We start from the raw sequence: 12,538 nt of genomic DNA, 5'->3' as shown, positions 1-12,538 counted from the left end.
GGTCCTAATGTATCGATATTCTTGTTTAGTACCAAGTTAAAAGGTCTCAATATACAAAAATATTACTTTAGTACCACATAATAGGGTCCTAATATAATGATTTTTAAGGTTAGTACCACTAAAAAAGGTCCTAATATAAATTTCTTAAACCTTAAAACCACAAAATGGGTCCTAATATATAATAAGATGTTAGTTTAGTACCACAGATAGAGTCCTAGTATAATGTTTTCAGTACCATTAAAAAAGTCCTAATATAAATTTCTTAAACCTTAAAACCACAAAATGAGTCCTATCAGGTCATAGTAATTCCGAATAGGTTTCTATATTCAGATCCGGTTCGGATATTCAGGTTCGGTTCGGGTTCTTTTACGATTCAGGTATTCAGATCGGTTTGATTATTTGGGCCCGGATCGGATCATTGGAACCATATATTCCGGCCTAGTTTTTATTTAATTCAAATTTTAGACATCCAATTAATAATTTCTATTAAAAATAAATATAAAATAAAACATAATCATATTTTAATAAATTGTACTCATAAATTGAAAAATATCAAACATTCAAAATTCATAGATAATTTCAACATATCAATACTAAAATAACATTCGACAAAGAAAATAAAAACAATAAAAACAATAAAAAGCAACGAAGAACGTCTTCAATCAACACGTATCTTTATTAATCCAAAGGTACCAACTGCAAATAAAAAAATTCATATATTTATAAGCATAAAAGTGCATGTTATAAATAAAAATTAATATTATCACAAATTTATGGTAGACATACCGATATGAACGTAGAAGGCCACGCGATAGTTTCGCCTGTAGCATCCTCAACTTTCTTAATCGGATCAAATGACCTAACCACATAAACACCTTTTTAAGGACATGTTGAAGGCGTACCACACACCAATCATCTCCAATATCTACACCACCAATTACCTCAGTTGGATACAAGCTCCTCAACCATCCTCATCCTACCTTCTCGCTACAGTTAAGTATATTGTGTACAAAAACTTCATCTCCGACCTAGAAATACGTATGCAAGAAGCAGTTATGAATGTTAAAGATAAATATCAAACACATTAAGGTGTTAAATAGAAAAATACCTTAAGACGTGAAGCTACATATATATGTTCAATATCCATAACGAAATAAGACATCACAAAACCAACATCAAACTTACCTTCATATATAAGAGTCGAGATCGGCGTACCAGTTAACCTGCATCAAGACAGCTTCAAAAGTAGTAATAGCAATTTTAGGTAAAATATTTATATAGTCCAGAAACCAACTTTGTTATACTAGTAACAAAAATACACACACGTCTGAGATAGTGCTTTCAAATCCAATAAAAATCACTAATCAACTAACAAAATCAAAATTGCTAAAGTAATGTAACATTTAAAAGATACCAAGAAATGATACTAAAAGAACCTTAACAAAAAAGAAAAGTATAATCAGGAACAAATAGAAACTTTACCGGCTGCTATCATGTTCTTCTCCCAAAATTAGATGCAAGCTTTGTAAGCGATACAATAACACATACAAACCTAAATATTGATTAACCAAAATATAAACATGAAAGAAGTATAAACAACATCAAAATTAATTAATTTCAAACCCTAAAGTTCATGAAATCAGTAGATGAGGGTAAAAAAACATATTAAGATGATAGGTGGTGGGTAGTTGCTAACTTTGAACACACTTCTTAAACCGTAAACACTTAAAGTATATGCTTCCCAAATGCATAATTTAACAGCTAGATTTCCAAAACATGTATAAACTCTCTTAACAAGTTTCTAACTTCTACAATAGAAATGCTAACCTCAAGACAGGGTAACCACTTATCAGACTTGCCAAGCTCCTCGAATAGAAGAAAACAGTGTTCGATCCTGACTAACTTGACATAGTTGTTCAATGTCGATAGCAACGCCTTGTCGTAGTTAGAAATTCTTAAACAAGGTTCGTCCCAATTCTTTTACCTCACCATTTTCCTCGGACTTTGATGTGTTTCATATGGGTCGAACTCTTGAACTGCAATTAATTGTGTATCTAGTGAGATTACAACATATTAAGATGTTAATCAATATTTAAATCAACCTTGTAACACATTACAATCAAAAGATAAAACAAGTGTTTAGTTCAAAATTCATCATATAACCATACATCTATGTCCGACTAAATAACTTCATTGCACAATTTTAAAATACAACAATTTAACGTCTGGACAAAAATCAATCAAAATAACATCAATAATCAATCAATATCTGATTATTACATTAATTAAACACAAACGTGGTCAGAAGATTCATTGTGAGGAACGACGTGAGAATTAAAAAATATCTAAGGTACCGTCAAGAGGAACGAATCCAAGAAGCATTCCGATGAGTCACTTAGCTTGAAGATAATGAGAGGATGAACCTTCTCTAACAACGTAATAAACAACAGAAGGAATTGTAGATCTGTTTGATCGAAAGACGCCATGATTGCAGATTTTTTCGACGGTTGAATGATCAGTTCGGGAAGTAACTGCAGCTAGTACACAGCGGCGCTAGGGTTCAAAAAGTACTCCGTAACTTGATATATGGGAACAAAACTGGAGCGGTAAGATCTGTTTGCTAAAATTAAACTATGGCCCATAAATCAGGCTCTAATATTAATATAAAATACCTGAGTATTTACACCAAGCTTATCCAGGCCCATTTCAATTAGTTCTAAAAATTATTAATTTATTTATTAGTTAAGTATTAATTAGTTAACTAAATTATATATATATGTATGTGTATGTGTATATATATATATATATATATATATATATATATATATATATATATGGGCAGGATCAATGAGGAAGTAACCAATCGGGGAGAAGCGGGGGAAGCAAAAAAAAAAAATTCATTTTTTTTGGAATTTTTTTTTCCGGCATCAAGATCACACGAAAATATGAACATTTAGAAGAGACACTTTATGATGAATGTTATTATTTAGGCGGGAAAACGATCGACAAAAATAACATTCAAGATAATATTGTTCGTGGAGAATATTAACGTTTTTTTCATGTTTTGTGAAGTAAAATTTAGCCCGATTTAGAGTTTAGGGTTTAGGGTTTGGTGTTTGGTGTTTTGGGTTTATTCCATAAACCCAAAACATCAAACCCTAAACTCTAAACCCTAAACTCTAAACCCTAAACTCTAAACTGTTCGTGTTAAAAACTCAATCTAAATTCTAAATCTAAACCCTAAACCCTAAATTTCTAAACCCTAATATCTAAACCCTCAAAACCCTAATATCTAAACCCTAATATCTAAACCCCAATAGCTAAAACCTTAACATACGCTCGAAAAACACGATAATTGTTATATATTACTTCTTCGAGCGTTTTTCCGCCAAAATAAAAACATTTATCACAGAGTGTCTCTACTAAATGTTCATATTTTCATACCATCTATAATGTTCGTGAACAAGGTTTTTTCAAGAAACGAAGAAAACAAAATTTGTTTGCTTCCCCCCGATTGATTACTTCTCTCTTGATCCTACCACTATATATATATATATATATATATATATATATATATATATATATATATATATATATATATATATATATATATATATATATATATATATATATATATATATATATATGCTTTCTAATTCCAATGTTGGGGAAATTGCCAAAGCGTAGATAGTCTATGGTATAAAAATCTATCAATACATCCATGCATTTAATTATATACATCTATATCTAAATAGGGGTGTTCAAAATCAGATCTGAATTCTTGGATATTCGAAAATTCCGATATTGAAATTGGTCATCCGATATTTGAATCCGAAATTTAGGATTTAAATATCAGATTATTCGAACATCTGAATTTTACTTTTAAAGTGAGATAAGATTCGATAAAAAAAAAATATCATCCATGGAAGAGGATACCCACTATATGCCCTACGTGAACCCACCACATTCTTGTATATACTGGGAGTTAATTTCTCTCATCGATAGTCGATTCTAAATACAGAGTATAATTTAGCTACTTTTTCCATGACCTCCACCATTTCTGAACATAAAATAACAACCATAAGCTCGTAAAAGAATAAAATAACAACGAACAAGATATTAGCTTATAAAGTTTTCATAATTCATGGATTCGAAATATCAAAATGTGAGATCGCGAGTCATAATCGATTAGATGAGATACGAGATAGCGGGGTTACAGTCAATTAGAAGGTAGGGATGCGAGACTGCCAGTCATAATCAATTAATGATAAAATACCGAAATGTATAGAAGGTAGAGATGAGATGAAGAGAAGAGAGATTAAGGTGCTGTTTGTTTTTTAAGATGTCAAACCACATTTGTAAAGAAGATGTGGCCTGAAGGTTTGTAAAATAAAGATTGACGGCTGTTTGTTTTTTATGTCTACCAAATACAAGTATTATACATATATTGTAAATGTTCAATATACATATGCTTCGTATAACTTTTTAATATTAACATGTTAATAATAAATTTTAGTCACTAGCTCAATATATAATAATAATAACATTAGTTCCATTTATTTATGATTTTCATACATAAATAAGCAATTATTATACATTATTCTATTATCCATATATTTCACTAGAAAACAAGCACGGATAAGCAATTATTATACATTATTCTTGTGGCATATGCGTTTGTGTTTTGTCCCGAGTTCTCGCTGTATTTCGTGTCTGTATTGTGCCTGTTGATCCAGGCCTATTACGTGTATTGATGTAAATCTCCAGTCTTGTAGAGGTTCTTGGCCTTTGTTTTGGGCTGAGCTCATCTTTTAAGGCTCCTTCGTGTATTGGGCTAGGCCCCTTTTGGCCCTTTTCGGGGTTAATGATATCCGCTTTTAGAAAAAAGAAAGGTGAGAAGAAAAATTATACAGAGTATATGTGAAAATGTCTTTAACTTTTGAAGCACCTTTTCAGAACTTTTTCTTAGCAGATATATGGAGATCTTTTTTTAGCTTATATCTTCAAAAAAATAAACGATGCAATGAAAATGTCTGTCCACTCGCAGACACAAGACATACTAAAGTCTTCAATGTAAAAAACAAACACCACCTAAATGAGAGTAATAATAGATTAATCGACGCCGCATAGTAATTTTAGATTTAGAGTTTTACTTTAGGTTTAAGTTATATGTGTAAAGGGTGTTACTTTTTAATTGTCCAATAAAAATAATGAATTTAATTAAATAATTTTTATTATATTATAAGAAAATATAAATATAAAATATAAAGTATAAATATATATTAACAAAAGTATCAATTTCTGATATTCGGATAATCGAATATTCAATAATTTTGGAAAGTGTATATGGTATCCGAATCCTAAAAATCGAATTTCTGATTTATCGAATATATGAGAATTCGTATATCCGATTTTTTGGATCGAATTTTGAAATTATTCGGCTTGCTAATTCGGATATTCTGAACACCCCTAATATCCGTACATCTACCTATACATATACATACATACATACATACAAAACTAATTCTATCTCGTCGCGTGTCATTTTCCCATCAACTCGTGCCATATGTCACTTTATTATTAACTGTTTTCACATGTTTCTTAATTCTTGGTCGACAAGTTATATAGAAGACATAGTCAAAGGTCGCATCCAATTGTGTAGGTGCATGACTTGTTTTTGTAGTTCTCATGACTAGTTCTCTTTTTTGTGTGTTCGGTTTCGCCGTGTATCCGGTTAGACGTGGATCGTTTTGTTTTTTGGTAGTAGCTTTCTACAAGCGAGGTGTGCCATAATTTTCTTTTTACATAATATTCTGATTGATTCTTTCGTCGGTTAATAAAGTCAATGATTTATATAGTTAATAAATAAAAAGTTTTCCAAAAAAAAAAAAAAAAAAGTAAAAAATGCAACAGAAAACTAAAAATATCTCTCAAAAATTAGGCACGAAAATTCCCTCATTTTCTTCTCCAAATTTTTTAACACTTCCCTCTTAAATTTTGTTCCCACTTTCAAAAGATTTTAACCTTCCATTTCATTTAGAATTCTCCATTTTTGTTTCTTCCTTATTCTCATTGTAACCCCACGTCAATTGCCAATCTTCCCCTACTTTTTTCTAACCCTAATTTAGGGGAACAAAATCATGTTGCATAATTCGTTCTTCAAGAAACATTGAATCGCATGTATAGGCGATTCAACAACATCCAATCGCAAAGGAACTCTCGGTCAACCCATAATATGAACTGATCTGTCAATTTACGGTAATTTTAAATTGGATAAATTTTGATCTTGTTATGCTTTGATTAATAATAATAGATTTAATCTAGTACACGAGTCATGAGGTGAACATTTTAATCAAATAAGGTTTGTTTATGTAATTTGCAAAAAACACTCATAATATTTCTATAATGATATTGTTTATACTCCAGCATCTTGCTTTTTATTGAGAAATGAGAACCCTAGCTTACTTCGTCCGAAGATTGCTTCTCAAAATAGGTTTTGGTGCGTCTTTTGCTATTTAGATGTTACTGAACACGGTAGCTCGTTTGCTTGGTGAGCTAATCTAGACCTAACTTGTGCAAATTTATTACTAAGGCTCTATGCCTCTGTGAAGACTCATACTAGAAAAAATGCTTATTTGCACAAATGCTTAAGCAGTTTTTAAGTATTGTTAAACCCCCTGATAATGTGGATGAGCATAAATGTAGAACATTAGGAGGTTAGTAGATTTTCAGGTGATCAATTAGGATTGTTTAGTTTAGGCTTTTTAGTTACGTAGTGTTGGAATTATCAAACTTAGAGATGCAATGGATGCAAGGTTATTTGATCAAGTCTGGCTATAGAGTTTGTTGAGGGAAGTTGCAAAATAAGGGCTTATGAGTGCTTATTGCAAAATAAGCACCACTTCATAAGCTTCGAATTAAGTGTATTTTTCGTATAAAATAAGTTGAAACACTCTTGTCGCCAACCATTTGGCTATGTCAAAGGAGGTACGAATATTGAATTTCCTATTTTGTCAACGTTGTAGTGATAAATTATTAGCGTAACCGTTAAATCGACCTATTTGTGTGACCACTTGATTAATGTTACAGTAGTGACATACTCTTAAATTAAGTACTCATTGATTCACTTTTGTTGATAAGATAGATTTGAGCATCAGCCCTTGTTTTAGAAGTTTTTTATGCCAACTTTGAGTTAATATTTAGGATCTCTGTAACTTGATTTCTACTTAAATTTTCAGTAAAGTTTCAAGCTCCCATATCTCTGAAGCTACCAAGTTTCAATTCAATTCCAGCAAAAGTGTTTAACATTAAGATGAGCATTATGCTTCAATTAATTAATGATTTGTGTGTGTATGGTGGGTGGGTATAGACGTATAGTGTGGCCAATCTGACCCGACCATTTTTACCCAACCTAAACGTTTTACATTTTGACTTATAACCCAACCCGACAATTATGTCATATAGCCACCTATAGTTACATGTAAACGCAATTCAATGAATCAACAAATTAACCAATACCAACAAAAACACCATGATAGAGTAGTACTTTATGTATATGGCCCTGCGCATTTGTCTGTCATCTTTTATTCTGCTTATTGAAATTTATTGCACAATTTTTAGGTCGCCTGAATATTAGTAAACATTTGACATTGCCTGTTATGATTCACTTTTTTGTAATACCCGTTCTTAAAGCTTATTTTCTGATACTAAATGAATTTAATTGATTGTCTTGAATGTTAGTAAACATTTGACAATGCCTGATATGATTGACTTTGTGGTAATATCCGATGATATCCGATTTTAGGGTTGATGGATGTTCATTCTGTAGTTTATGTACAAGATTATGTTTTGGTATTCGAAAATGGATTTTCGTAATAACAAACCAAGTAACTTCTTCACAATAGGTACGAGCTCACAAATCACCCCTCTGTCAACGCCCGCGATCAACAAAGAGCACAAACACACAACCGCAACAACCAGTTGTAGCTCCTAAAGACAACTGTTCAGGTAAAGCATTCATTCTGATTTTTATTACGTGCACCTGCAATCAAGTTTCTCATCAAGTTTCAATCACAATGTTACTTAATATTTTCTACCAAAACAGACATGCAGGAAACATGCACGAAGAAAAAGCGTGACTAAACAACACTGTTGTACACTCTTTTGAAGAAGTCATTGGTATTGAGATGGAAGTAAAATATTTTATGGTTTTGGTCAAGTTTGAATTGCTATCACAAAGCTGATTGTGGGAATTGTATTTTTTATTATATGTTCAGTTGATGTCTTTGGTTGTCATATTTTTCGTTTTTTGTAGGTGTGACCTTATGTATATGGATATTGGTGATCCGTGGTTTACTACCATACAGTACTCGGGTCAGTCATCAGTGCCTCGAGGACGGTGAACAAGATCCATATAGACTAAGGTAACAAATGTAACTGTCATCACATTTTAAAATACTATAAAAGACATTCATAAAATTAACAGTTAACGCCACCAATTCTTTTATCGTAGCTACTGTTTCAGAGCTATTATCTCAGGTGACAACTAATCAACACAATTCACCTTTTTCTCACCACAAGGTGACAAGATTGTGTAACAACCCTGCAACATAATGCTAAACAAAATGGGATTTAACAACTCAAAAGACTTAACACCCGCTATAAACGAACTTGAAGAAACCAGGCGCGTTTTTTGATATCACTATAACACTCAACTAAATAACCGATATATGGATATCATTATCGAACACATCTTCAGCATAACACAACCAAAAGGCATACCGGCTGCAGATCCAATGACAATCACACAGGCCGCTGATGCACCAGAAACAGGTACCATATAAACAAACTATATTTTTTTAATATTCATATAATCACTAATCTTATTCAATGCCATATTATGAAACCTGCAGAATACACTCAGTCTGCAACACCACCATCTCTAAACTCGGGACAAATAGCACTAAAACAGAGCAGCAGCTACCACAAACAGGCGCAAAGCAATCACTCTTCACAGGTATAACAACCACATACCGCTACTAAGAAACCATAGACACTAATCGTTCTATCCAATCCTGATTCTATCCAGCCCAGAGGTTCTTTCTGTTGGCTATCAATGTCCTCATTGTGGTGGTTTACTAACTCTAAACCATGGTACTATGCTCCCAGTGCTTCCCAGTTTTGGTTCTGGTTCAACCTCATTAACACCGTTCTTCCAATTCGGTTGATAGTAATCTTCAGCCTGCATCTGCACCACTTAATCCGTCTCGTATGTAATTATGTAAATATATTTTGTGTTTTTTTTCTCTGGTGGTATTCATTCAAACCAAAACCATAAACTGATCAAACCTGGGAATTATTGTTTATCTTTATCAATTTTTGGATCTGTACCTGTATTGAAGATGGAAGATATTGGATCCCGAGGGCGAGGTCATCATCAACAACTGATGACCAACAAAAAATGCAACGTTACAATCAAATGTTATCGGCAAGGAATGCTCAGCAACTCGGTTTGCATCCTGGACTGCATTCAGTAACTGATAAGTGTGGTTGGATGTTACCTGCTGGAAACGGTTATAATAGAAATGTGAAGATGGCAAGACCAAGATCTGCCAGTATGCACTCATGTCTTGGTCAAGGAATATAGATGCTGTGGCCATGCAATCCTATGCGTATGATAACGGTCAGTTTTTTTTAGCAATTTTAGTGTGTACTTCATATAATGTAGAATGATTCTTTTGCTGCATTGCATGACATTTATGATCTTTAGTTATACTATCTTAACTTCGTCTTCTATATTTCTACAAAAATATGTTTCCCCTAATTATCTCATGCATACTCTGTTTTAAGAAATAGCATTTGTGCTTATAAATTTTTTTTAGGTTCCGGTTCATAAGTATTTGGTATTTGTTATATTGGGCTCCATCATCTACTATGGGATCTTCAGATCTAGAATTTGGACTACGGGTCACAGGTTCTGTTTCTTTTTCATTTAGATTATAGAAGATTACTTTGTTTGGTTAAGGTTTTAAAAGTTCATGTTTTCGGGTTTATGCTCATATTCATATTTGTAGGAACATCGTATTTGGCAAGTAAGTTTTCATTTATTTTAAGAAAGTTTATCCAAAAAGCCACTCCTTTTAAGCATTTTTTAACACCTCATGATTAATAAATGACTATTTCTACTGTTGTTAATTGAAAGCAACTTCAATGTTGCATAGGTACTAATATTTATAATGATCACATTTATTTAAAAATGAAACATATGATTGAAGTGTAAAATTTATGTTCTTCTACCTAATGTAACCTCCATTTTGTCATGCCTCTAACCACCATAATCATTGTCGTTACAGATCACCCCAAACTCACTCAGTCTCCAGGAATAGAGATCAACCTGCCAATCAACAAAGAGGATAAAAGACCAATAAGTGTAGCAGTAGAAACAAGCAACATCCTTTTGTTTAACATAACAGTTTCTGATGCTGCGTAACTAAACCAACTTTAGGAACCTTTTGCTTTATACTGTTAAACCACTCATGCACTAGCAACCAAGGATATTATGTAAACAACATCGCTAATGTTGTGTTAACTCTATTATTTTGGCACCTTAGGTACTATTAACTGTGTAATATTAGTGACAAAGTATATTGTCAAACTATCGAATCCATAAAAGCTTTAGAGAGCGTAGTGCGTTGAATCATTTTCTAGTTTTTAATATAGGTGAAAATATAGGCTTGATGCTTGTTAATGGTCCAACCATAATAGTTGCAATGTTAAAACTGGTCGAACAAAAAACTTGTATCTATTTTATTATTAGTTTTATCAAATTTCATTTTTCTATGTTAATATGATTTGCTGAAGTTATATATTTTGCTATATGCGTTAGAATGCTTATAACCTGATTTTAGGAATTTATACATTTTTTTAGTGCTATAGTGATACATTATATGTCATGTTTGAAGTATGATGACTGAATTTCATTCTTATAACTCCTTTATGTCCTTTATAATAACTAAGACATAAATAACTCATTCGTCTTATCAAACAATAAATGTTTTTTAAAAACTTACATTGATATGACCTAAATATTAAATTTCTTAATATATTTTGATATAATACGACTAGGAGAAATAAATGTCCTATGCTAGTATATTTAGTATGACTTTTATAGAAGGTGTCATATTAATATTAAATTACAACATAATGCGACGAAAATCCGTTTAATATATTATAAAGTCCCGTTTAATAATTCACAATTAAAGTATCCAATTAAATCATATGTTAATTAGGACCCCAAAAACCCATTTGTCATATTAAAAAAATAAAGTGGCCTAAAGTTTACAATGATAAGACAGAAGTATCACATCTCCTATTGACTTATGATGTAATACGACTAAAATTGATAAATATCCTATGATAGTTTATTTCATATTACTTTTGTATAAAGTGTTCTATTAAATTAACACATAATGCGACACTAAACTGTTAAATGTCTTATAAAGTTCCATTTTATGATTCACAATTAAAGTGTCATATGAAATCATATGATGATTAAGACCCGAAAAAACTAAAAGTGTACTAATATTTACAATGATACGACATAAGTATGACATGTCCTATTAGCTTAAGATATGATACGACTAGGACAAATAAATGTCATATGATACTATATTTAATATGACTTTTATATAAGGTGTCCTATTAATTTAACACATAATGCGACATTAAATTGTTAAATGTCTTATAAAGTACCATTTTATGATTCACAATTAAAGTGTCTTATGAAATCATATGATAATTATGACCCGAAAAAACTAAAAATGTCCTAAAAATTGACAATGATACGACATAAGTATTACATGTCCTATTACCTAAATATATAGTATAACTAGGACAAATAAATGTCCTATTATAGTTTATTTCATATAACTTTAATATAAAGTGTCCTATTAAATTAACACATAATGCGACACTAAACCATTAAATGTCTTATAAAGTTTCATTTTATGATTCACAATTAAAGTGTCGTATGAAATTATATGATAATTATGACCCCAAAAACTAAAAGTGTCCTAAAAATTGACAATGATACGACATAAGTATTACATGTCCTATTAGCTATATATAATACGACTAGGACAAATAAATGTCCTATGATAGTTTATTTCATATGACTTTTATATAAAGTGTCCTATTGAAGTGTCACATAATGCGACACTAAACCGTTAAATGTCTTATAACGAAATATTTTATGATTCACAATTAAAGTGTCCTATGAAATCATATGATAATTATGACCTCAAAAACTAAAAGTGTCCTATTAAAGAATTTAAGTGTCCTATTGTATCTACTATAATATGACTCACATAAATAAATGTCTTATAAAGAGTAACTTTCATGTGACCGTCATATCATGTGTCCTGTTACACTACCAAATAATAAGACACAAACATCTAAATATCTTATAAAGTCCATTTATATGATACAAAAGTTAAATGTCATATTATATCATATTAACTATTATGATATTAGGACCCCA

The 12,538-nt window shown here is 31.3% G+C and overlaps 1 protein-coding gene and 1 long non-coding RNA gene across 6 annotated transcripts; one reads left to right on the top strand and one right to left on the bottom strand.

The window, feature by feature from the left end:
- Window positions 1-619: 619 nt before the first annotated feature.
- LOC139891946 (uncharacterized) lies at window positions 620-2,611 on the bottom strand. The gene is made up of 5 exons (XR_011773926.1): window positions 2,355-2,611; window positions 1,828-2,036; window positions 1,186-1,552; window positions 787-1,028; window positions 620-696 (listed from the first exon to the last, which is right to left on the bottom strand). It is a non-coding gene; the product is annotated as an uncharacterized lncRNA (long non-coding RNA).
- A 3,434-nt stretch (window positions 2,612-6,045) lies between these two features.
- Window positions 6,046-10,779, top strand: LOC139891944 (uncharacterized). Of its 5 annotated transcripts, XR_011773924.1 has the most exons (10): window positions 6,046-6,258; window positions 7,905-8,007; window positions 8,105-8,178; window positions 8,315-8,423; window positions 8,513-8,832; window positions 8,913-9,016; window positions 9,089-9,268; window positions 9,402-9,682; window positions 9,882-9,973; window positions 10,353-10,779. XR_011773924.1 is itself a non-coding variant. In XM_071874971.1 (8 exons), the coding sequence occupies exons 5-8, from the start codon at window positions 8,730-8,732 to the stop codon at window positions 9,534-9,536; spliced, it is 522 nt and encodes a 173-aa protein (XP_071731072.1). In that variant the 5' UTR covers window positions 6,046-6,258; window positions 7,905-8,007; window positions 8,105-8,178; window positions 8,315-8,423; window positions 8,513-8,729; the 3' UTR covers window positions 9,537-10,779. The 5 variants fall into 5 exon arrangements, 1 of the variants encoding a protein (XP_071731072.1); XR_011773925.1 differs by lacking the exon at window positions 9,882-9,973; XR_011773922.1 differs by having other exon boundaries at window positions 9,882-10,779.
- The last annotated feature ends 1,759 nt before the right edge of the window (window positions 10,780-12,538 follow it).

Source organism: Rutidosis leptorrhynchoides, chromosome 2 (genome assembly GCF_046630445.1).
Source record: "Rutidosis leptorrhynchoides isolate AG116_Rl617_1_P2 chromosome 2, CSIRO_AGI_Rlap_v1, whole genome shotgun sequence".
Classification (NCBI taxonomy): domain Eukaryota; kingdom Viridiplantae; phylum Streptophyta; class Magnoliopsida; order Asterales; family Asteraceae; genus Rutidosis; species Rutidosis leptorrhynchoides.
This window is presented reverse-complemented; position numbering and strand designations above follow the sequence as displayed.

Excerpts from the sequence above, each read along its gene's own strand:
- LOC139891944 (XM_071874971.1), top strand. The coding sequence starts at position 8,730 with ATGGATATCATTATCGAACACATCTTCAGCATAACACAACCAAAAGGC. Across the intron at positions 9,017-9,088 it reads AAAGCAATCACTCTTCACAG|CCCAGAGGTTCTTTCTGTTG; the intron begins GTATAACAACCA and ends GATTCTATCCAG. Across the intron at positions 9,269-9,401 it reads TGCACCACTTAATCCGTCTC|ATGGAAGATATTGGATCCCG; the intron begins GTATGTAATTAT and ends CCTGTATTGAAG.